Consider the following 25,775-nt stretch of genomic DNA (forward strand, 5'->3'; position numbering starts at 1 on the left):
GCTTGCCTGGCCACCGCAGTCACCCTCGCCTCCCCCTAGACCCCTTGGGCTCCAGGCAGGAACAGTGAGCAGGGAGCCCAGTGGCCCAAGCCACCTCCCAGAGGGTGTCCCTGATGCAGGGGGCCCACAGCTCCAGGATATCCCTGCAAATCAGGACAAGAGCCCCAGGCAGGATCCGCTGCAGAAGCCCCTTGACATCTTGGGAGCTGGGTCTCCTGGGTCCTGCGTGCCCACCCCAAGCTGTGAGCTGAGTGACCCCAGACCAATCTCTGCCCTAAAGCAGACTTTGAGAGGCCAACCTCAAAAAGGGACTGCCAACGGGCTAGGGCCGGGCCTGCCCCACTCAGACTCGCTGGGAAAGGGAGGAGAGCCCTCAGGCGCAGGACCTGGGATGGAGAAAAGGGCCGAGCACCCTCCAGCCTCGGGCAGGGCCTCCCTAGCGCCACACCCAGCCCCCACTGCCCTGACGCCCCACCCCGGGTGGACGCCGCCCCTGCCTTGGCCTTGGGGCTCCTCCGCTGTGCGGTTTCCCCGTCTAGAGACTTGCGATGGGCAAGCCCGAGAGCCCAGTGGGGATGGTGGAGATCGCCGGCCGCTCGGGGCAGAAGCACCGAGGCTTCCTGGAGGCGGGGCTGCTGCTGCTGCTGCTCCTGGTGACCGGCGCCCTGGTCACCCTGGGCCTCCTCTACGCCGACAGCAGAGGTGAGTGGGGGCGCCCCCTTCCCCCGGACGGGCCACCGGCACCCTACTCACCGCGCTTGTCCGCACCCGACCTCCGGAAGGTCTGCGCGCCCGCCCACTCGGAGGAGCCCGCCTGGCGAGCAGGGCAGGCGGGGTCTGCGCGGGGCACCGGGGGCGGCCCGGCTGTGCTATAGCCTGGTGATGAGGGGCACTGACCTGTGGGTACCGGGGACCCTTCTGGAAGGCTCTGCCCAGGCGCGGGCTGGCACCAGGCTGGTTCTGACTCGGTGGGCCTCTGCCGGACTCCAGAGAAGCTGTAGACCCTGTCCCCAGCCCCATCTGCGAGCCCCCTCCCCTCCGCTGCCGCACAGAGCGCTGCAGTTCCCGGCCGGCCCAGCAGCAGGAGCCCGCGCTCCAGCACTCGCCGCGCAGCATCCTCCGGCCGCCGCGCTCACCTGCAGCCTCCCTGGCTGCCGCCCGCAGGGACCTCGCTGGGATCCTCCTCCCCGGTCGCTGACGGCCGGGATTCCCCGGCCTCATGGCGTCTCAGGCTCTGCTTTTCAAACCTTGGTGGGGAGGGTGGGAGCAGGCTGGGGTCCTAGGGAAGTGGGGGAGCGAGAGCGCCCTGCTGGAACACCCCCACTGACAGAGCCCAAACTGTCCCCTCCTGGGGTCACGAGGCATGGGAAACAAGGGGAGGCGCTCACGTGTCTGCACCTGGGCACCAGGTAGCCCAGGTCAAACCCTGGGGTGTGAACTGTCCTCACTGGAGCACCTTGCTCCCCCAAGGGGCATGTGCAATGGGTGGACACCAACTGGGAGGTGCTCTAGGTTCCTCCTGCAGGCGGGTGGGTGGGCAGCGGGCTCAGGACTCAGGAGGATCTGCAGGAAAAGACACCCTCTCCACCACCACCCCAACACCCTCAAAAATAGGCCAGTGGCAGTCTTTGTACTAGAATGTTCCTTCACTGACCGGAGCCACCTGCATTGCTATGGGACCACCCAGACATTGCTGGCCAGCACCGTTTCTCTGAACCAGGAGTGGGCACCACCCCCAGATGTAGTGGGCATTCCCCCTCCCCCCAGGGCTGCTCCTGCCTGACCAGGTGCCCAGCTGCACCCTGCCAGCCGCTTCGGTCTCTGGCCACCCTGGGTCTTCTGTCAGGGTGGATGGGCACTGCATGACAGAGCTCTCAGAGAGACCCCAGGGAACTCTGTTCACAGCTACTGGGCTGCAGAAACCCAGCTGAGGGGCTTCCTGGGGACTGGGCTGACCCCACCCCATCCCAGTCCTCATCTAGGCAGTACTGAGAAGTGTGAGCCCACCCTGACTGCAACAGCCGTTCCTTCTCTTCCTGGTTCCCTAAATACAAGTGGGGTCTCTGCCAGGGCTCCTGTGTCCTCCCCTACCCCCACAAATGACCCATAGCCAGTCTCTGCCTCAGGTCCTGATAGAGCCTGTGGAAGGGTTTATATGCTGTGTTATTGCTTATTCTTAAGTACTTTCTCATCCACTTTTTTTTTTTCTTTTCGTTGATTCATGAATTACTTGGAAATCTCTCTTTTAAATTTCTAGATGGATGGAGATTTTTTTCTTAGTTGCCTTTTGTAATTGGACTCTAACTTAATTGAATTGTCATCAGAAACCATGGTTTACGTGATACTGATTCATTGGTATTTGCTGAGACTTGCTTTACGGCCAATACAAGGTCAGTTTTATAAATAATCCACGTGTGATACGGAATACATCCAATCATAATTAGGTGAAAGTGGAGACACAGATGAGGCTTAGTACATCTATTAGGTCAATCAAATCTATATATTTGTTTCTTTCCATATTCTTGATCTTTTAATTATTGAAAGATGTGTGTACTAAAACTTAGCCCTAGAGAACTTTCCACTTTCCTTGTAGTTATGTCAAGTATTAAATTGCCTGTTTTAAGACCCTCTGTGCTGTGTGCTATGTAACATCAGCCATGTCCAACTCTGTGAAACCCCATGGACTTTAGCCCGCCAGGCTCCTCTGTCCATGGGATTCTCCAGGCAAGAACACCAGAGTGGATTGCCATTCCCTTCTTCAGGGGATCTTCCCAACCCAGGGATCGAACGCAAGTCTCTTCCGTCTCCTGCACTGGCAGACTACATTAAGGAAATTCCCTGACAGTCCTGTGGTTAGGACTCCATGCTTTCAGCACCAAGGGCATGGCCAAAAAAAAACTACATTATTATATGGATGCAAATTTAGAATCAGTGTATCTTCACTCAGTGTAATGGTGTGAGTGAAAGTCACTCAGTCGTGTCAGACTCTTTGCCACCCCACGGACTATACAGTCCATGGAATTCTCCAGGCCAGAATACTGGAGTGGGAAGCCTTTGCCTTCTCTAGGAGATCTTCCCAATCCAGAGATCGAACCCAGGTCTCCCACATGGCAGGCAGATTGTTTAACAGCTGAGCCACAAGCCAAGTCTGTATAACGGTGTAGTGCCCCTTTATGTCTTAATGTGCCTTTTGCCTTAATATGTTTTGTTTTCAATTCTGTCTCATCTGATCTGGATTAGCATTTGCTCTCTATTTCCTCCATTCTTTTTCTTTGAAATTTTGTCTCTTTAGCTCTACATGTGTGTCTTTTGGAACCGTGTATTTTGTGTGGATTTTGGTCCCTGTCTTCTGCCTGGAGGATTTTGTCTCTGTCTATTCACACAAAAACATATGTTTTTTTCTGTTGTGTTCTTCTGTGCTTCGATGCCTTTTTTCTTTTTTCTCACCTTCTTTTGGATTGGGCTATTATGTTTCACTCCATTTTACCTCAACTAGCTTGCAAGTTTTATATTTCTAATCCTTTTAAAGGTTATCTCAGATTTTTTCATTTTAATATGTTTTTCAAAAGTTATAGATAAGGCTCTTTCATAAAAGCAACTTTTTAAAATAAAATTTGCAGTAGCAAATACAGTCCCAGGCCTATACTCCTGCCCATCCTGGAATTATGCTCCTCAGAAGTTGTCATATTCATTGTCTAGTGCAGAGGTTGGATACCTCTGGCCCATTGCTTGTTTTCCTAAATAAAGTTTTATTGGAACACAGCTGTGTCCATTCACTTGGATATTGCCTGTGGATGTTTTCATGCTACAAGAGCTAAATCGAGTAGGTGAGACAGAGTCTGTATGTGACTCACAAAGGCTAAAATATTTATCCGGCCTTTTACAGAAAAATACTGCCAACCCCTGGACTGGAATGTCTAAACTTCATCTCTGGACTCTTCTCTCTTTATTGTCATTGCTAGATCACAGAGAGGCACTATAACATTGTGGTTAATACTCAGGCTCCAAAGTCTGGCAGGCTTGTGGGCTTGCCAGCCTCCCCAAATCCCAGCTATGTGACCTTGGAGGGTTTTCATCACACCCTTGTGCTTCAGTTTCCTTATCTGTAAAATGGAACATAACATAGTTAGAGGCTTACTTGAGGGTTCAATGATTTAATACTTCAAAAACACTTAGAAAAATGTCTATCATGATATTATGATCAGATTTTATAATAGAATGTTAGATTTGTCATTGATCCTCTATCAGTATTACTATTGACATCCCAAATGGGAGGCAGATTTGGCTCCTTAAGCCACCCAAGCTTCTATGGTCCCAGTATAGCTACATCATTGCCTTTGATAAATCCATACTCATCACTACATAGTTCTACTGAGTATTTTTCATAGCTGAGCTATGAAGACTAGCTGGATTATATTTCCTTTCCTTGTTATTTTTGGTTTTCTTATTAATAGCAATCTTGTTTAAGGACTCTCATTTTTCTCTTGCTTCTTCCACCCTCCTCAGACTGCATACATGTCTGTAGGATGGTGTGATATTATCCCACAGTATTTGGATGCCCAGCTCAGATTTTGTTCATTCTTTTACTCTCTGTGATACAGTTTGAAGAGTTTGACCCTAATTAACCTCCAGGTTCACTGGCTCTTTCCTCAGCTGTATCTGGACTGGTCAGCCAGTTAAAGAAATTCCAAGTTCATCTCTAATAACATGCTTTTTACTGCTGATGTTTCCCATTTTCCACCTTTTTATAGCTTCCATCTCTTTGCTGAAATTTCTTATCTGTTCATGAATATTATCTACCTATTCCATTAGATCCTTTAACATAGTAATCATAATTATTCTGAAGTCTTCTTCTGATCATGCCAGTATCTGAGCTATCTCTGAGTCTAGTTTTGTTGATTAATTTATCTCATGGCAGTGGATTGCTTTTCCTTCCCTGTGTGTATGTGTGTGTCTCTGTGTGTCACACATTTTTACTGAATGCTGAACATCTAAAGAAAGAGCAGAGACTGGAGTAAACAGTACTTGTACCCAGCAATAAGCACACCTGTTCTGCCAGTCTGTGTGAGTGGTTGAATCCTTCTAGTCAGGAGTCAGCTGATTTGGGGTTTTGTTTTCACCCTGTCACCCTCGGTACCCTGCAGACTTCACCTTTCTCCAGCTGTGAGTGATGACTACCTGTGCTTAGACAAGGAACCTCTGGGCCCACTTCGCTCCTGCTCCAGCCTCAGCAATCAGCAGTCCCTAGATGTGTGTGATGCAGAGGGGTTCTCTGCATGCCTCTGTCCCTCCACAGGTGGGAGGTTGCCCTTGCTCTTTAGTGCTTGGCTTATGCTGGCAGGGGGTGGGGGGAGCTCTGGTGTCCTGGCCCAGGCTCAGTCTTGGAGCGGAGCTGTCACAGCATCCCCTCCCTGATCCCCATGTCCATCAGGCTTTGCCATATCCCTGAGTCCCCTCCCCCTTACCTAGTAGCAGCAGACCTCAGCTAAGATCCTGGGCCCACAGGGCTCTCCTCTGCCTCTTCCATGAGCAGAGGATTTTTACATCAGACTCTCCTCCAGACCAGTAGATTTTCACCTGGTCCCTGGGGGGTGAAAAGTTTACTGCCCTTCCCCCAAGTGGCGTAAAGTTCTTGCTTCCCACAAGAGGAGAATCCAGGCAAGCATGAGACACCAAGTGCAGGCCCCACAGCAGAAGCAGATAATCTCCTACATGCCTGTGCTGCTGAGGGGAACGCTCTCTGGCCTTCTGAGAACTGCCCCAGTCTTTCTCATCAACACCTAGTAAGGGTCCATGGAAACAGCTGGTGAACAAGTGCAAAATCCCCATGTGTTGAAGCTTCAGCTGTTCCACACTGGCTAACTCACACTTGGCCTTCAAGAATTCACTAAGGGGCTTCCGTGGTGGATCGGTGGTAGAGAATCTGCCTGCCAATGCAAGAGATACGGGTTTAATCCCTGATCCAGGAAGATCCCACATGCCACAGAGCAACTAAGCTCGTGTGCCACAACTATTGAGCCCGTACTCTAGAGCCTGGGAAACACAACTACCGAGCCCAGGTGCCACAGCTACCGAAGCCTAGAGCCAGTGCTCGGCAACAAGAGAAGCCACTGCAATGAGAAGCTAGTGCACCTCAACAAAAAGTAGCTCCCACTCCCTACAAGTAGAGAAAGCCCATGCGCAGCAACAAAGACCCAGCACAGCCAAAAATAAATAGTTCTAAAAAACACATTTCAGACCTTTAAAAAAAAAGAATTCATTAAAACATTAGCTGATTTCTTCTTACTTTGTCACTTGTATGGTGACCATCTCTTACTCCTCCTGGGGACTGTCAAAGCAATAACAGCCCCATCTCTGCCGGGTGGGGCTTGTCACTCTGTTTTCTGGGTCCGCTTCTGACCTCAGGTCCTAGAGGGTCTCCAGAAAAGTATTGATTTCTGTAGACTATCTGGATTCTTCCTGTTGTTACAAAGGGAATGATGTTCTACTGTGGCATTTGATGTCATAAGCAGAAAGCTAAACTAATATACCTTAACTCTTATGTGCATATTTGACTTACTCAGTTAGTCAATATCTTCACGTTTCTCCCAAACAACACAAGCATTTAGAATAGCTTTACTCTTCTTGTCCTCCACCCTGATCACATATTGTTGTGGATAAGTCCGTGGTTTCCACCTCATTTTTTATTTACTGCACACAGGCAACATTCTCTAATACCGTCAGTTTAGTTTAGATTTTCCATGTCCTTACTGGTTTCTTTGCTCATCACTCTTCCTACTTCCCCAGCAGCCCTTATGAAGTAGTTTTCCTTCTTTCTGAAGTACATGCTTCAGAGCATGTGGAGCCTCCTGCTCCCAGTGTGTCCACAGACAGTGTTTCACCTGGGGAGTTGTTAGAAATTCAGAAACTCAGGGCCCACCCTAGGCCTACTCAATGAGGACCTGCACCTAATCCCCAGGTGCACTTAAATTTGGGGAGTGCTGATTAGGATGTCGTTTGCTGAACTTGCCTGATAATCAGAGGAACCTGGGGCAGTTGTCTGCCCAGGAACCTCTGGCCCCATCTCAATCTGCTTGTTGTTGTTCAGTCACTAAGTTATGTCCAACTCTTTGTGACCCCATGGGCTGCAGCACACCAGGCCTCCCTGTCCTTCACCATCTTCCGGAGCTTGCTCAAACCCATGTCCATTGAGTCAGGGATGCCATCCAACCATCTTGTCCTCTTGCCTTCTCGTCATCCCTGTTTCCTCTTGCCTTCACTCTTTCCCAGCATCAGGGTTTTTTTCCCAAAAAGTGGGCTGTTCACATCAGGTGGCCAGAGTATTGCAGCTTCAGCTTTAGCATCAGTCCTTCCAATGAATATTCGGGACTGATTTCCTTTAAGAGTGACTGGTTTTATCTCCTTGCAGTCCAACGGACTCTCAAGAGTCTTCTCCATCACCATTATTCAAAAGCATCAATTCTTTGGCACTCAGCCTTCTTTATGGTCCAACTCTCATGTCCATACATAACTATTCGAAAAACCATAGCTTTGACTAGATAGACTTTGTCGGCAAAACAGTGTCTCTGTTTTTAATACACTGTCTAGTTTTCTTATAGCTTTCCTTCTAAAGAGCAAGCATCTTTTAATTTAATGGCTGTAGTCACTGTCCACAGTGATTTTGGAGCCCAAGAAAATAAAATCTGCCACTGTTTCCACTTTTTTCCCTTCTATTTGCCATGAAGTAATGGGATGGGTTGCCATTATCTTAGTTTTTTTAATGCTGAGTTTTAAGCCAGCTTTTTCACTTCCTCTTTCACCTTCATCAAGAGGCTCTTTAGTTCTTCTTCATGTTCTACCATTAGGGTGGTATCATCTGCATATGTAAGATTGTTGATATTTCTCCCAACAATCTTGATTCTAGTTTGTGATTCATCCAGCCCTGCATTTTGTATGATGTACTCTGCATTGAAGATATATAAGTAGGGTGACAATATACTACCTTGTCATACTCTTTTCTCAATTTTGAACCACTCAATTGTTCCATGTCTAGTCCTAACTGTTACTGCTTGGGCCACCATAACAAAATACCATAGTTGGGGTGACTTCAACAACAGAAATCCATTTCCCCAAGTTCTGGAGTCTAAGAGTCCAAGGTTGGGGTGCTGGCCAATTCAATTCCTGGTGAGGACACTTTGTGGCTTGTGGACAGACACCTTCTCACTATGCCTTCATGTGGCAGAGAGGGTCAGTTCTGGGGTATCTTCCTCTTCATATGAGATACCGGCCCTGCAGGATCAGGACCCCACCATATGCCTCATTTAACCTTCATCACCTCCTGACTGCCATCACCAGATGCAGTCACATTGGGGGTTAAGGCTTTAACACATTAATAGGGAGTGGGGAGGGGGAGACAAACATTTAGTCCATAACAGGCCTCCATCTGGGCAAAACCAAGAAATGTTATAAGGTAAGACCTCTGAAACTGTACTATATATAACCAGCATGTTAGGCCTTTCTTGTGATCAAGCAGGTTTGGGAAGCACAGCTTTGAAATACTCTTTTCAATTGCAAACCTTGGTTTTATTTATTTGAAAATCACTTTATTTGGTACTCATCCTTCAGTAATGATTTAACCAGTTTAAAAATCTGGACTTAGTTATAGACTCACTATCCTGAATGTTTACCTTTACTATCTCTGACTTCCACTGCCGCTGTTATGAGTTGTCCTTCTTGTCAGATGAACTTTTTCCCCACTGAACTGTTTTCCCCTTGGTATCCTGCATTTTTACCATGAGGCACCTAACTATGGGCCCTCTTTATTCTGTTTTGGGTCTGTTGTGATTCTTGAATCTGAACATTAATAACATTTATTAATGTTGGGAACTTGTTGCTACTGTCTTTTTAATATTGTGGCTTCCCAGGTGGCACTAGAGGTAAACAACCCGCCTAACAATGCAAGAGACAGACGGGACGTGTTCAATTCCTGAGTAGGGAGGATCCCCTGGAGAAGGCCATGGCAACCCACTCCAGTATTCTTGCCTGGAGAATTCCGTGGACAGAGGAGCCTGGTGGGCCACAGTCCATGGGCTTACAAAGAGTCAGATGTGACTGAAATGACTTGGCACAAGTGCACACACATGCTCCCATGTAATCATTTTTCTCCTTCTTAAATTCTGATTATGTATGTACTCAATTTTTCTCACTCTACCTTCCATATATCTTTTAGAGGAAAAATTTCCATCTCTTTGATTTTGCCCCACATTGTGGGGAAACCCTTTAGAACTACATTCAAATTCACTAAATCTCTCTTCAATTCTGTTGTATCTTCCACTTGACCCATCCATTTTGGATTTTTTAAAATTCAATTTCAACAATTCCATTTTTTATTTCTATAATTTCCAAGGGATTTTTTTCCAAATTGATTTTTTTCTTTTTTTAAAAAAAATTTTCAAACATACTTGAGTTATTTCTACATCAGCTAGCTACTGCTGCCTAACAAATTGCCCCCCTACTCAGGGGCTTAAGACAACAATTATTTATCACAACAGGCATTCATCAGTGGGCTGGGGGCAGCTCACCTAATGTGGGTCAGGCTCAGCTGGGGCAGCTCTGTACAATGAACTTCATCCTCCTATGAGGACAAGCAAGCACATCCTTCTCCATGGAGAAATTCATGGAGACAAGTAGGAGCGCACTTAGAGCCTAGCCTCACAACTGAAACACATCGTTACTAAAGCTACAGAGGCAAACCAGCACTGAAGAGAGGGAGGACATGTTTTCTGCCTCCTCAGGAGTAGCAACTACTAAGGCATAGCGGCAGAGAGATGTCAAAGTCTGGGGCCCGTGATGCCAGCCTCCACACGTTCTGGATCAGATAATCCCAAAATATGAATCCTTGGGGTTCTAGTCCTGCTGTTAGCTGTTTCTCACTCATAGAAGCTGGTCTTTTCATAAACCTAAGCGCATGTTCAAATTGGCTTTGTCTATGAGAATCCTTTGTTACTTGAGCTAAGTTTTCCTCCAGAGAATATGTGTGTTTATCTCCATCAGGCACCTGGAGACACTACCAGCTTAAAATTAATTTCTCAGCTTGAGGTTTCCTTGACCACAGGATCATGTAGACTCATGCTCCATACCTGCATGACAATCAGCCCGGGATTATACATTCTCCAGGGAGGACAGTTGTTTTCCACCCAGTAAAGTTCTTCTTTGCCCTCTTTTGTTAGATATAGAGACAGAAACAGGAAGAGCAGAGAGACAGAAAGAGGTAACAAACTATTCACATCAAGGCCAACCTTTAGGAGAACAGACCATTCAAAGGAAAAGTTAGTTATTTTTTAATGTAGAGAGTCTGTATGAAAATAATTATTCAAGCATATATAAAAAAGAACAAAGAATGGACACATGTCAATCTGGTATAAGGAAGGGTACTTCTTTCTGGAATCAACGGGGAAATATCCCTTTTGAGGGTCTGTTTGCTTGTGTCCATTGATCCTATTTTAGATTTAGAGGAAGACTTCATTCCTCTTCAGCTTTTGTGTCAAACCCTTGCTGATTTGCTTTTTCTCTTGCTCAGAAGAACAAATTTTGAATGAAAATATAGAGTCTGGATGGCCAAACTTGCCCACTCACTAGTGACTGGCCATAGGTGCATGACTTCGCACACCGGCTGGTTTTCTCATCAGGAAAGTGGAGGTGGTGACACAAATGAGGCCATGTAAGCACTGCAGATGGTGACTGCAGCCATGAAATTAAAAGACGCTTACTCCTTGGAAGAAAAGTTATGACCAACCTAGACAGCATATTCAAAAGCAGAGACATTACTTTGCCGACTAAGGTCCGTCTAGTCAAGGCTATGGTTTTCTCAGTGGTCATGTATGGATGTGAGAGTTGGACTGTGAAGAAGGCTGAGCACCGAAGAATTGATGTTTTTGAACTGTGGTATTGGAGAAGACTCTTGAGAGTCCCTTGGACTGCAAGGAGATCCAACCAATCCATCCTAAAGGAGATCAGCCCTGGGATTTCTTTGGAAGGAGTGATGCTAAAGCTGAAACTCCTGTACTTTGGCCACCTCATGTGAAGAGTTGACTCATGGGAAAAGACTCTGATGCTGGGAGGGATTGGGGGCAGGAGGAGAAGGGGACGACAGAGGATGAGATGGCTGGATGGCATCACGGACTCGATGGACATGAGTCTGAGTGAACTCCGGGAGATGGTGATGGACAGGGAGGCCTGGTGTGCTGTGATTCATGGGGTCGCAAAGAGTCGGACACAACTGAGTGACTGAACTGAACTGAACTGAAGTTAAAGGCGATGTGCACAAACACAGTGGTCTTGCCTTATTCCATTTCAAAAATGTTCGACAATATCCCACTGCATCCTCAGGCAATTCTTGAGCTGTAGCATCAAATGAACTTACTTAAGGAATGTTCCCCACTCAGAAAGTTACAGCAGCCTGTGCTGGGAATGCAGTGGAGGAAGTGAGAGGGGGGCGCAGCATGGAGAAGAAGTGAACTTACCTCCACAGTGCTCGTCATAGGTTCTGGTTTTGTCTGACTAGACAGGCAGCAGGTCAGACAGATGCACTGTTTGGGTCCCCATGATGCTTCATTCACCCCATTTACTCTATGCTTTCCTTTCTGGTCACGGTCATTCCTTCCCACATTCCCATTCCTTCCTGCGGTTACCTGTTCTTCCTGTGGGAATCCTTTCTTAAGTATTGGGTAGGCCAAAAAGTTCATTTGTGAGATGCTACAGAATGCCCAAATGAACTTTTTGGCCAACCCAATGTTTGTTGTAGTGAGTGCATCTGTAATGGAGACAAATCCTCTCCATTTTTCCCTGTGATATCTTTATTTCATTTTCACTTGTTACTAAATTTTTGCTGAATAGAGAATTCTAAGTTGATAGTTTGTTTTCTTCATGCATCCATTCAAGGGTTCATTCCATCATCTCCTGACCAACATTATTTGTGATGAGAAGCCAGCCATTAATCTTACTGTCACTGTCATTTAGTTGCTAAGTTGTGTCCAACTCTTTGGGACCCTAGGGACTATAGCCCACCAGGCTCTTCCGTTCATGGGATTTCCCAGACAAGAATACTGGAGCAGGTTGCCATTTACTTCTCCCGGGAATCTACCCAACCCAGGGACTGAACCCATATCTCCTGCATTGGCAGGCAGAGTCTTTACCAGTGAGCCACCAGGGAAGCCCCACTCTTTTTGTAGCTCCCGTGAATTGAAGTCTTTTTCTCCTCTGGCTGCTTTTACAAATGTCTCTCTCTCTCTGTAGTTCTTAGTAATTTTATTTTAATGCTGCTACATGCAGTTTCTTTGTATTTGTCCTACTTGAGATATATTGCAGTTTTGGGATCTGTAGGCTAATGTCTTTCATTTTATCTATAAACATTTGTGTATGTATCTGTCTGTGTATGTAAGCTAAACATAAATTTATTTTGATGTCCCTACCTCTAATCCATGACCACATGGATCGTTCTGCCCCCTCTCCTTGTTTATCTGTAACTCCTCTTGCAGCATTGATGCACCTGGCCTTCTGTTATTTACTTGCCTACTTATTCAATTCCAACATACTCATATCACGGTTTCAGAATTGCTAGTGTGTATTCCCATGAGGGAGAACTTTATCAACTAGAGGGCAGTGCTACACACAGCTCTTTTGCCTTCAGTCTTGTGGAATCTATTCATTTCCAAGGTGAGTGAGCTCAGCATGTTGTGCGTCCACCCCTTTCAGTGAGGTTACTGCACGCACTGTGATATATTTAAATTCTCATGCTGCACTTCATCCTGGGGTCTCCTGACCTTCTAAATGGTCTTTTTAAAATTTATATGCATCAGTGTTTATGCTCTCTGGTATAAAGTTCTGTGGTTTTTTGCAAGTGTTTAATATGTCATATCCACCATTACAGTATTAGAAAGAATAGTTTCACTGCCCTAAATTTCCCTGTGCTTCACCTCTCCTGCATCCACCAGCACCACCTCTACTTCATACCTTCCACCAAATCCCTGGCAATCATTGTTTACTTTCGCGATAGCTTTGTTTTCCTGGAATATCATATAATTGGAATCAATGTATGTAGCTTTTTCAATCTGGCTTCTTTCACTTAGCAAAATACAACTTAAGATTCATTCACATCTTTTTGTGACTTGATAGCTTTTTCCTTTTTATTGCTGAATGATAATTCCATTCAATAAATGTAATGCAGTTTATTCATTATCCTATTGAAGGACATCAGGGTTGCTTCTAGTTTTTTTGAAGTTATAGATAAAGCTGCTGTAGATATTCACATTTAGGTTTTTGCATAGACATAAGTTTTGAAGTCAGTTGTGTAGCCACCTAGGAGTGGAGTTGCTGGTCATGTTGTAAGACTGGTTTTGTAAGAAACTGGCAAACTGTCTTCTAAGACAACAGTTCCAACTGTAGCATTTTTCATCCCCACCAGCAAAGAGTGAGAGTTCCCAGTGCTCTCTAGCCTTACTAGCAGTTGATATCATCAGTTGCTTATTTTGCCCATTCAAATAGGTCTGTTATGCTACCTCACTGTTGTTTTAATGTACATTCCCTAATGAAAAATGATGCTAAGCATCTTTCCATATGTTTACTTTTCAACTGCATATTTTCTTTGGTTAGGTGTCTTCATATCTTTTATGTTCTCTTACTTTCGAGTTTTAAAAGTTCTTTGTAACTTTTGGATACCAGTGTTTCATCAAATACGTGTTTGCAAATATTTTCTCTCAGTTTGTGGCTCATATTTTCATTCTTAGCAAGACTTTCGCAGAGCAAAATTTTTCACTTTTATTCTCAAGTCTCAGTCTAACTCTTTTTTAAGTCTCACTTGTCAAGTATTTTCTTTCCTGGATCATGCTATTTGTGTCCTATTTTAAAGGTCACCAAACCAAGGTCTTGTAGATTTTCTCCTGTCTACTTCAAGAAATGTTAAAACTGTGTGTATTATATTTATCTCTATAGTTCATTTTGAGTTAATTTTTGTGTAAGGTATAAGGCCTGTGTCTAATTTTTTGGTTTGTTTTTGTATTTGAATGTTCAGTTGTTCATTTTGAAACATTTATTGAATGGCTATACTTTATCCATTGAATTGCCTTTGTGCCTCTGTCAAATGTCAGTTGACTATATTTGTGTGGGTTCATTTCTGGATCCTCTATTTTGTTGCATTGATCTTTATACCAGAGAGTGTATACTATGCAGGGTTTTTTCCAGTGATTTGGCTCTTCACATCAGGTGGCCAAAGTATTGGAGCTTCAGCTTCAGCATCAGTCCTTACAATGAACATTCAGGTTGGATTTCCTTTAGGATTGACTGGTTTGATCTCCTTGCAGTCCAAGGGACTCCCAAGAGTCTTCTCCAACACCACAGTTCAAAAGCATCAATTCTTCAGTGCTCAGCTTTCTTTATAGTCCAAATCTCACATCCATGCATGACTACTGGAAAAACCATAGCTTTGATTATATGAACCTTTGTCAGCAAAGAAATGTCTCTGCTTTTTAATACACTGTCTAGATTTGTCATAGCTTTTCTTCCAAGGAGCAAGCATCTTTTAATTTCATGGCTGCAGTCACCACCTGCAGTGATTTTGGAGCCCAAGAAAATAAAATGTGTCACTGTTTCCAATTTTTCCCTATCTATTTGCCATGAAGTGATGGGACTGGATGCCATGATCTTCGATTTTTGAATGTTGAGTTTTAAGCCAGCTTTTCACTCTACTCTTTCACCCTCATCAAGAGGCTCTTTATTCCTCTTCACTTTCTGCCATTAGAGTGATATCATCTGCATATCTGAGGTTGTTGATATTTCTCCCAGCAATGTTTATTCCAGCTTGTGATTCATCCAGCCTGGCATTTTGCATGATGTACTCTGCATAGAAGTTAAATAAGTTAAATAACTTTTATCTGTTATATAACTGATATCTGTTCACCAACAAATCCACTTTGGGCTTTTGTTTATTTTCTTGGTTATGGGTCACATTTGCCTGCTTCCTCATGGGGGAGGATTTCTCCCAGCTTTCCTGCCCTGGCCCTGCCTTCATCTGCATCACTGCAGTGCATCAGGGGAGGCCCCAGAGAAAGAAAGAGAGCCTTGTATGACGGGGGCTCCTTGGAACCCAGTATCCCTCCCACCAGCCCAAGGGCAGGTGCAGTGCAGGCGTGCATGCTTAGCCACTCAGTCATGTCTAGCTCTCTGGGACCCCATGGGCTGCAGCCCGCCGGGCTCCTCTCTCCATGAGATTTTTCAGGCAAGAATACTGGAGTGGGTTGCCATTTCCTTCTCCTGGAGATCTTCCTGACCCAGGGATCAAAACTGCATCTCTTGTGTTTCCTGCTTTGCAGGCGGATTCTTTACCCAGCAGGTGCAAAGGGCTTGTTACAAATCCTTCCACTCTGTAGGAGGCATGCTCCTCCTCCTGCCCCTCCCCCTCCCCCTCCTCCTGCCCCAGGCACAGGTGAAACAGCCACAGGTCCCTCTGGTCCTGGGAGGCAGGCCTTGGCTGTTTGTGGAATTCATTTGGGTTTCTTTATGTCTTCAGCTCTCTGCTGCTTTCTAAAATTCTCATGTCACTTCTCCAGCTTGCTGTCCTTATTCATGTGGGAGCCACAATCTGTGCCCTAATCAGAAGCAAAGGCCTCTTCCTCCCTGTCCTCCGTGCCACCCCAAACTCACTGCTGTCTCTTTGGCCAGAGCGCAGATAGCTAGTCCACTCTTCCACAAAGGCATGGAGATTGTCTGGAAGCCCTGTGGGTTTTTGTAACTGGCACATACCCATGGGGCAGACAGATGTCGCACCCACTCAGCACTGCGTTTCTGTTTCCGATCTGTGCGACTGTCCTCCTCATCTCCAAAGCTCAGATTTGCTTTTACAGTTTACCTCAGTCTACATATCACTTTTCTCCTGTTTCCACTGAACCGGGGATCCCTAAGGGCACGGCCTGTGTGGGCCTTAGATCTGATTCTCCAGGGTCCAGCACCAGGGCTGGTTGATAATATTAACACAAGTTGGACTCACGGACGAAGAAACAGATGGCGGGGAAACTCCTCTCCCCACCCCTATCCCAGACCACAGCCCCCAGGGGACACCAGCATGTCCAGGGCCTCCTGCACCCCCCACAGTTGTAGTGCTCACAGCCTTGACCTGGACAAGGCCCTCCATGTGTCTGCCTGGTGGGGAAGGTGGCCAGGGCTGGTGGGCACTCTCCCTGGACCTGATCAACCCCCTCCTGCCACTGACCCGTCCTTCTCACAACCCCTTCAGGCCGATGCTGACCAAGTAGTGGCCCCTCCCACGCAGTAGACAAATGATGGAGGGCAGCTTTGTGCTCTCAGCTGCCAGGAAAAATGACGGGGCTGGAGCTGAGGGTGTGGAGAATGGGTCGGGAGGTTACCCCCGCCAGAGGACATCCTTTCACCCTCAAGGAGTGCATTGTCCCTGCCTTAGCAGACCCCAGAAGCTGCCTACCCTGACCTGGGTGAGGCCCATGATCCCCCGGTCAAGGAGGATGTCAGAAGGTACTTCGTTAGGGGAAGAGGTCCTGCCTCAGGACCCCTATAGGTCCACCAGTGGGAGGGGGGCCAGGCAGGCGGGCCTGGAGAGAGACTGGCAAGCCAGGGAAGCCCCGCCCCCTCCACTCAGATTTGAGTTCTGCTGGGGCCCCTGTCTTGGTTGACTGGTGACCTGCCCCCATTACTGGGGGAAGGGGCCACCACCCCATGCACGACTTGGCCCCCCATTGCCTCAAGAGAATGCCTGTGCTGCCCCAGAAAGGCCTTACCACCCCAGAGCTGAGTGCTGTGTTTCTCCCCAGGGAAGCGGCTGCCACTCTTTTCTAGCCGGCTTTGCTTCTCCAAGGAAGAGAAGAACACTGTAAAACGAGCACCCCGAGGTAGCCCCGCCTCCCCTCTCAACATGGGGAGGGGGCTAGGAATCTGCACCCCCATGGGCCAGGCCACCAGCAAGGGCCGGGGAGCCTATAGCCAGGCCAGGTTCCACTGCAAGCTGGAGTGTGCAGCAGAAGGGTGGTCCTGCCCAGGACACAGTGTCCGGGAGGTGGGGGGAGGCAGTGGCAGGGATGCAGTCGTGAGCACCTACTAGATGCAGGATGTTTCCCCAAGCCTGGGCACCGGCAGGAGTCATACTGCAGCCCTGCTGGGAGCTGCTCCACGGACATGGCCGGATGGTGGGGGTTGAGAGCAGGGAGAGAGTAGGGGCGTACAGTGACAGGGCAGCACAAGCAGACTGCCTGGCGGAGCTGACAGCTCGTGGGTGAGAGACGGCTGGGCCCACGGGGTGGAAGGCACCACGGCTGGCTTCAGCCCTCAGAGGGGGCTCAGAGGGTGTAAAGGGGCTCCAGCGTCACTACAGGGGTCAAGCCAGAGTAAGCTTTCCCTCACTTAAGGCCCAGGCCTGGGCAACCCGGGGAGGATGCCCTCAGGGCCCAGGCTGGGCCACATGGGGGTGGGATGACTTTGAAGCTTGACCCTGCCCACCCCATGGGTGCCCCACCCACCCCTGCCTGCCCTACTGGCACCTGACCATCCTTGGCCTGCACTCACACTCATCGCTCCTTACCTGCAGAGATCAAAACCTCCAAGGACAAGGTCGAGACCTGCACCACCCCTGGCTGCGTGATGGCAGGTAAGCCCGCCTCCCTGCCAAGCGTTGCCCCAGGTAGGAGGGTAGCAGTGATGGTGGTGCAGGCACTGCCCAAGGCCAGGAGGAGCCACACACACACATATATACACATACACACACCCATACATAAACACATATACACATATGCACATACCTACACATATACACATACACCCATACACACACACACACACACCGAGCGCTGGGCTGGTGGGCAGACCCGGCTGTGAACACAGGCAGGGACTCCTCTGCAGGTGTCTCACCCCCTGTGCCGCCCAGGAAGCCGCTCCCTGCCCGCTGAGGCCCTTGTGACCACAGCAAAGCTAGCACAGGGACCCCACATGCTCTTTTTTGCATTTACAGAAAGAAGAACACACAAACACACACTCTCAAGTTTTCTCCCAGGAATTCATCTTAAAATTGTGTGCCATGTGCAGCTATTTGCAGATCAAACACAGTGAAAATGGTACAAAGAAACACTAGTGTAAAACCTCAGCAATGTGATTCTTCAGCCCACATTGGGGCCATGAAAAGACCCCTGTAGTGCTGCCTCCTGCGAGGTCCCAGACACGTAAATTAGAAGGTGAGGGAGGGTCCTGGGTGGGGTTCCAGCCTGACCAGCCCGGCTGAAAGCATACGGCCACTGTCCCTGCCACTTGGGGTTCTGGGGACAAAGACAGCCCTCCAGCAGGAAATGAAACCCCGTGGTGGATGACAGTGACCATCCCCCACGGACACAGTGACCCGTTTCAGGGCTCTGGGGCAGGGCCAGCGTCAAGCACTTGCTGCAAGCCAGGTGGGCTCGGACAACCAGCATCACAGATTTGCAGATGTGGAAGGGGAGGATCAGAGCAGTCACAGGGGTCCAAGGTTGTGTGGCTGATAACTGGAGTGCCTAGAGCTGGGGCCTTCCCTGGTGGCTCAGATGGTAAAGAATCTGCCTGCAACGCAGGAGACTTGGGTTCAACTCCTGGGTTGGGAAGGTCCCCTGGAGAAGGAAATAGCAACCCATTCCAGTGTTCTTGTCTGGAGAATCCCATGGACAGAGGAGCCTGGGGGCTACAGTCCATGGAATCGCAAAGAGTCAGACACAACTGAGCAACTAACACACACTAGAGCTGGAGCCCCTGCTTAAACCGCCCTGAGGTCCCAGGGTGACTAACGCTGCCGAGGGCCCTTGGCTGTGACTGAATATCTAACTGCCCATTGGGCCATCCACACTGGGTCTCCCCTCTCCCTCCACACCCCCTGGGGACGAACAGCTGCCAGGATCCTCCAGAACATGGACCCGTCCATGGAGCCGTGTGACGACTTCTACCAGTACGCATGCGGGGGCTGGCTGCGGCGCCACGTGATCCCTGAGACCAACTCGCGCTACAGCGTCTTTGACATCCTTCGGGACGAGCTGGAGATCATCCTCAAAGGTGAGCACAGCCTCCACCACGGGGAGCAGAGGGACAGCCAGCAGAGCCCTCCTCACCCAGCGGGCTGGGGAGAGGGAGTCCCTTGGGATGAAGCCTCACCCTGGAATGGGACTTTGACCCTTCCCCGCCACCAGCAGTCACCTGAGGCCTCTGTTCGGCTTCTCTGCCCACAGCGGTGCTGGAGAACTCCACCACCAAAGACCGGCCAGCTGTGCAGAAGGCCAAGGTGCTCTACCGCTCCTGCATGAATGAAAGTGAGTGGCCAATGGGGCCGCCCTGCCAGGACCCTGTTCTAGGACCCCATGGCCCTCAGCAGAGCAAGGGACAGGGCACCACTTCAAACTCACCTGGGGGGACCGTGTGCCCACCACCCCCTCACCCCACCTGACCATAGGGTCCAAGCTTCCTATGAGCATGGGCTGACTGCCAGCTACCCAGAACCAGCTCACACCCTGTCCCTTATGGGCGACGTGTTCAGGCTGGAGGGAGATAGTGAAGGATGCATGTGTGCATAGATGCGAATGTATGTCTATTGTGTGTGTGCTTGTGTATATATGCGTGTGTAGGAATGTGTGTGTATACGTTTGAATGTGTATTGGTGTATGTATGTCTGTATTTATGCATTTGTGTGTATGTGTGTATACATATATGTGTGGATATGTGTATTAAGTTTTTGTGTGTGTCTGTGTATATGTGTGCGTGTGTCTATACATATGCATATGCATGTCTTTGTGTGTATAGGCATATGTGTTTGTGTGTATGTCTTTGTATGCTTGTGTGTATACGTGTATGTGTCTTTGTGTGTGTGTGTGTGTATGTGTCTGTGTGTCTGTGTGATTTGTGTGAATATGTGTATGCCTATGTGTATGTTGGGGGCATGTTGGGGGATTTCTCGGGGAGCTGGTCCCTATTAAGAGGATTCAAACACTTGGGCCCCTCCGGCCATCTTCCCTCGGCCACCTGCCTTGGGGCTTTCAAGCCTAACCCATGCTTTTGGCTGCTCTGGGGACAGTTCTTCGGTGCCAAGGTTCAAAGCTGGCTGTTTCCCCAGGTTCTCTGGAAGGAAGGGCTTGTTCCTGGTGTACTTGAGGGCAGGACTTCTGGGGACCCCAGCATCATCTGGGTGTCTCTGTGGAGTCTCTGGCTGGTGCACTCTCCCCTCCCCATGGAAACAAGAGGTCACCTGATCTGGTCTGGCCGGCACCTGCCAGGTGAAGGCGGTGTGCTCAGTTCCCACATGTATAGAGTTTCTGACCTGAGAGACCAAATATTCAAAAGGACAATGCCAGACTGAGTATAAAAGTACAGGTGTGACCCACGGCCTGCAGCCTGGTGGCCAGTCCCTCACCTATGGGAACCAGCCCAGGAAGCCAGTGACTCGTCATAACCGACCCGAGACTGCCAGGACTCCCTCAGTTTTGAACCTGCTCTCAGCTTGGGACCCAAGAAAGCAAGCCCAGTGTGCCCTCACCAGCCATGTGGGATACCATACTTCTCACTCCCCAGGCCCTGCCCTCCCCCCCCAGACCACTGCCCCACCAGCTGGCTCTCGAGCCGGTCCAGATCAAGTGGCTGGCCAGTCCCTCCCCACCCGGAGCCTCTGCCTACTCCACCGGCCTCTCTGTTCCCACCCACACTGATTCTGGACCCAGGTTCTCCCAAGCTTCCTGAACCACCGCACTGGGAGGCTGTGTGTCAAGCTCTGCCAGCAGTTCAGCCACCTGATGCTGGGATTGGAGGGTTCGAGGGCTTCCCCACCATCGAGGTGGTCCCCCACCCCTGCCCAGAGTGCTGCCTGGGCCTCTTGAATCGCGCCTGCTCCAGGTCACAGCCCCCAATACCCTCGTCCTGGTGGCACCTGGGCTTTCATCAACCCTGGGCCCCTCCCCGCCTGTGTCCCGTCTCTGCTCTTTCCAGGGCCCCACATGTCCCACTCTGCAGAATCTGTGTAGGGAGGGTCAGACATAGCGCTGGGCGTCAGCATACCTGGGTGTGCAGCAGGTGTCACACACATACACACACCCCTCGGGCATCGGGTGAGTGACCATTCCTCCCCTTTCAGGTGAGATAGAGAAGCGAGACTCACAGCCCCTGCTGAATATCCTGGAGGTGGTGGGAGGCTGGCCAGTGGCCATGGACAAGTGGAACAAGAGCGTAGGTAAGGCAGGGCAGGTGGCCCTGGGCCTGGGGCTCCTTGGAGCCGAGGCCTTCTAGGCCCGAGCTGGAGAGTGTGCAGCAGCTGCTAGTGGGCTCTGGGTAGCCGGTCCCTTCCAGCTCGACAGAGCGGCATCCCTTCCAGAGCCCTAAGGAGAGACCCAGGGCTCCGGCTCTCAGGGCAGGCTCTGCTTCCCGCACTGTTGTTCCCTGTGGACAATGTGGGGAAGGGCGACCCCAAGCCCCCCTCCAAGGCCCACTGGTGTGCTTGCTGCCATAAGCCAGGGTCCCCTACACCCCCGAGTTCTGGGATTCCCCATCAGATGAGGGGCTGGGCTAGACCCCAAGGCTGGCAGGTCTCCAGCATGAGGCGCTGACCCTCAGGCCCCCAGTGGGAGCTGGAACAGCAGCTGGCCGTGATGAACGCACAGTTCAACCGGCGGGTGCTCATCGACCTCTTCATCTGGAACGACGACCAGAACTCCAGCCGGCACATCATCTACGTACGAGCCAGGGGGCCGGGGAGGCGGGGCTCCACAGGGCCGGGTGGGCCTGGTGTGCTCTGGGGCCCTGCTCTCATCCACACCTGCAATACAGGGGACCAGTGCTGACCATCTGGGTTTCTGGGACCCAGGTCCTGACCAGTAGTAAGCCCATGTGCTGAGCTGGTCTTTGGGACACTCTGTCCAGGCCTTTGGCACCAGCTCAGAAAGTCTGACCTCAGAGAGCTACCACTAGTCACAGCTAGAAGGCCACAGAGGACCTGTGTGGAATGTGCCCTCACTTTGGGGGGCGGGAGAGGGTGCCCAAGGCCCTGCAGGTGGGTCTCCCCTCAGCCCACCCTCAGTCCAGCCTAGGGCAGGAGTTGGGGCTGGTGCCTGCATGCACTCCACATGGAGCTCAGGTTCCCACCAGGCACAGTCTGGGGGAGGGGCGAAGCTGGGGACCTAGCTCCGTGCCCAGGTTCCCACACTCTGTCTGCAGATAGACCAACCCACCCTGGGCATGCCATCCCGAGAGTACTACTTCAAGGAGGGCAACAACCAGAAGGTGAGTCAAGGACTGCCTGATGCTGGATCAGCCCCATACCCCCGGCACTTTCCTGCCTGCCCCCTCTGCTCCACGTGCCCCCTGCATGTCACTTGAGGGCTCCCTGAGGCCCAGCTCCCTGTGTGTCTGCCCCACCCTTGTCCCACAGCTAGCCTTTGTGGGCACCTGCGTGGTTCAGTCCCAGTGCTGAGGGCTGGACATTGCAGACGTGGACCCCTGCCTTTGTTGCTGTTGCAGGGGTGCCCCTGGGCCCCTGGAGCCAGGCTTGGCAATCAGCTCAGCCCTGCAGCCCCGAGGGGCACACCCTGTCCGCCCCCTTGCCAGGGCAGAACTAGAGTCCATGCGGCCAGCTCAGGGCCTGTAGAGATCTGAACACAGCCACCAGCTAGGCCCTAAGTCTGCTCCCTGAGCTGTCCTGCTTGTGCATGCAGCAGAGAAATGGGGAACCAAATAGTGGTAAGGCAGGGCCAGCGAGGGGAAGAGGGGGAAGCTGGAGAGGAAAGACTGGGAGTGGGCTGGGAAGGCAGGAGGTGACATGACCCACAACCCGGAAGCAATACGGTGGGCCTCCCGAAAGAAGCAGGCTGTGAGCTAGGCTGTGAAGGATGGGACCAGCCAAGAGAAAGGACAAGGGTGACCAAAAGCAGGACCTGTGGAGGGGCCGTGGGGTGGGAGATCAGACCAAGGAACAGAGCAGCAGGGGCTGGAGCATGTGGATGGGCTCACACCTGGCAGCCAGGGAGCAGAGCCCACCAGCACTAGCCTGTGGGCACTAGCCCAGCCTGACACCAAGCAACGGGGAGGACGAGGCCTCTGTGGTTCCCGCCCACAAATGATGGGCCAAAAAGAAGGTGGGTCCAAGACGGGCACACATCCTCAGGACTGATTCCCAGTGCCCAGCTGAGGCCAGCCCCCCTGAGCCCTGGGCCATTTCCAGCACCTACTGTGTGCCCTGCACTTCACACGTGGCCGTGCGGTCCTCTGGATTAGGTCTCAGGCCCTGGTCACACACAGGAGGGATGGAGCGGGAAGCCCAGCCCTGAGTGCCTGGTGCGGGTCACACAGGCGCCATCCACACAGAGCTCGCAGCCACCCACCCAGGCTTGGTGGGGAGCATGAGCCCCAGCGCTGAGGGCCCTGTTCTGGGAGGCATAAGCTGTCTGGAACGCCTGTCCGGGTGAGTACCTGAGGGCTGCTCTCTGTCATATGCCCACCGCACCCCCACAGAGAGCACCGTGGGGGCCAAGGCGGCCGAGGCCACCAGACTTTGTCCTGCGTCCTTTGGCCCAGGTACGGGAAGCCTACCTGCAGTTCATGGTGTCAGTGGCCACGATGCTGCGGGAGGACCTGAACCTCCCCGAGAATAGCGGCCTGGTTCAGGAAGACATGGCCCAGGTGCTGGAGCTGGAGACGCAGCTGGCCAACGTGAGGCCGCGCCCCAGGTGGGCGGTGCAGGGGGGGGCCACACCGGCCCCCGTGACCGCCCGCCCTGCCGCAGGCCACGGTACCCCAGGAGGAGCGCCACGACGTCACCGCCCTGTACCACAGGATGGACCTGGAGCAGCTCCAGAACAGCTTCGGTCTGAAGGTGAGCCCCGCCCCCGCCCACCCGCCTCTCCTCTTAGCCTCGATACACCCCCGAGAGGGGCCAAGGGACCCCCCACATACACCCCCCAAGAAGGGCCATACATCCCCGAGAGGGGCCATTGGGACCCCCCACATATGCCCTCCAGGAAGGGCCATACACCCCCTCGAGAGGGGCCGTGGGACCCCTAGATACACCCAACACGGATACTTCCACACCAGGACAGTCTAAACCTCAAGACATCCCCTGAGAGGGGCCATGGGACCCCCACATACACCCCCTCGAGAGGGGCCATGGGACCCCGCACATACACCCCCTCGAGAGGGGCCGTGGGACCCCTAGATACACCCTTGCTGAGAGGGACCGTGGGACCGGTCACTCAACAGGGACACCTTTACACCAAGACAACAGACATCAGCTGTTTGTCTGCGGATGGGGGTGCTACCCTCCCATGAGGTGGCTGCTACAACGTCCCCAGTTTTCTGAGTGGGAAACAGCCTGATAGGGGTTATGGACTCACCTGGCTGAGTCGGGCAGACCCCCACCTGGGGCTTTCTGTCCCCAGGCCCAGCTCGGGACCCCCACTGTGGCCAGACCCTCCAATCCTACCCTCCCCACTGGCCAAGCTTCATGCTCAGCGCCAGAGGCTGGGGAGAGGCAGCCCAGCCTAGGAAGAGAGGAGATTGGCTTTGGGCCCTTCCCCACCCTCCACCCACCCACAGCCTGCTCTGACCACCCTGAGCAGTCAGAGGGGCCTCCCCCAGCGGGAGGAGGGACAAGAAGGCCGTTCTAGCCATTGCCAACTAAAGGCGGCAACCGAGGCCCAAGTCAGAGGGAGGAGGGTGCAGCTGGGGACAGAACCAAGTCAGCAAGAGGAAGGCAGAGGCAGAAAGCTCCTTCCTCTGACCAGAAACCTGAGTGTCTGGGGCCACGGAACATGAGGGGACTCAGGGAACAAGAGAGGAGGTCTTGGGGAACAAGACAGGACTCAGGAGAGGCCCCACCTGGGGCTCTGAACCTGGTGCTCTGGAAGGCCCCATGGCGCCCAATCCTACTCTTCCTTCCCAGCTCTCACCCATGGCCCACTGTGACACCCCTCACCCGCAACCCACTCCCCAGCGGGCACTTTCAGGGCACTAGCTCCATCCATGAACGAAGAAGGCAGCCCCTGCCTGGAGCTCAGGTCAGGAAAAAGACAGGTGGCCTGCAGAGTATGTCAGAGGGCCAGCAAAGGGGGGACAGAGGAACAGTGTGTGCTGAGGTCCTGAAGCCAGGGCTGCGGGATGTCTGGGGGCAAGTGGAGGCCAAGGGGGAAGGGTGGACCATGTCAGGCCTCTGGGGACGCTCTGAAGGCTCCAGCTGTGATGGGACAGGACTTGGCTCACAGAGAAGAGGACCTGGCTGCTGAGGGCACAGGGAGGGGAGCCGAGGGCCAGAAGCAGAGACGGGTCAGGACGCTGATGCACAACCCAGCGAGGTGGCAGCCTGGGACCAGCGGCAGCTGAGAGACCTGGCTTGTGGGTTAATTTGGAAGCGAGATGGGCAGGACTTACAAATGGACTCAACATGGGAAGTGAGAGGAACAGAACTCAAGATGGCCAGAAGCTGCCCAGGAGATGGCCCCAGAAGAGCAGGGGGCATGTCCAGGAACCCAGAGCTCAGAATGTCTGGATGATAATGGGTTTCTAAAGCTTAGAACTGTCACGTATGAGCACATCCACACAGCCCCCGTCCTGCCCTTCCCCTGAAGCAGCACCACCCTCCTCACACCACACACTCGGCCCGGCTGCCTTGTTCCACGTTCCCTGGGCGAGTCAACCTCTCACCTCACCGGGGCAGCAGCGACCTCCCACTCATCCTGATTGCTGTACAGTCGACCCTAAGAACACACAACAGTTTGTGCATCTTCTCTACCCTTGCT

General features: G+C 51.3%; 1 protein-coding gene across 1 annotated transcript in view; it reads left to right on the plus strand.

Moving 5' to 3' along the window:
• Positions 517–25,775, plus strand: part of MMEL1 (membrane metalloendopeptidase like 1) — a 35,576-nt gene continuing 10,317 nt past the window's right edge. Inside the window, exons 1-10 of the mRNA XM_018060472.1 lie at positions 517–702; positions 16,815–16,892; positions 17,585–17,644; positions 18,904–19,065; positions 19,239–19,319; positions 21,128–21,223; positions 21,604–21,722; positions 22,204–22,269; positions 23,560–23,694; positions 23,768–23,857. Of these exons, the coding sequence (XP_017915961.1) occupies positions 549–702; positions 16,815–16,892; positions 17,585–17,644; positions 18,904–19,065; positions 19,239–19,319; positions 21,128–21,223; positions 21,604–21,722; positions 22,204–22,269; positions 23,560–23,694; positions 23,768–23,857 (1,041 nt within the window). The 5' untranslated portion in view covers positions 517–548. The remainder of the gene's footprint in view (positions 703–16,814; positions 16,893–17,584; positions 17,645–18,903; positions 19,066–19,238; positions 19,320–21,127; positions 21,224–21,603; positions 21,723–22,203; positions 22,270–23,559; positions 23,695–23,767; positions 23,858–25,775) is intronic.

Source organism: Capra hircus, chromosome 16 (assembly GCF_001704415.2).
Source record: "Capra hircus breed San Clemente chromosome 16, ASM170441v1, whole genome shotgun sequence".
Classification (NCBI taxonomy): domain Eukaryota; kingdom Metazoa; phylum Chordata; class Mammalia; order Artiodactyla; family Bovidae; genus Capra; species Capra hircus.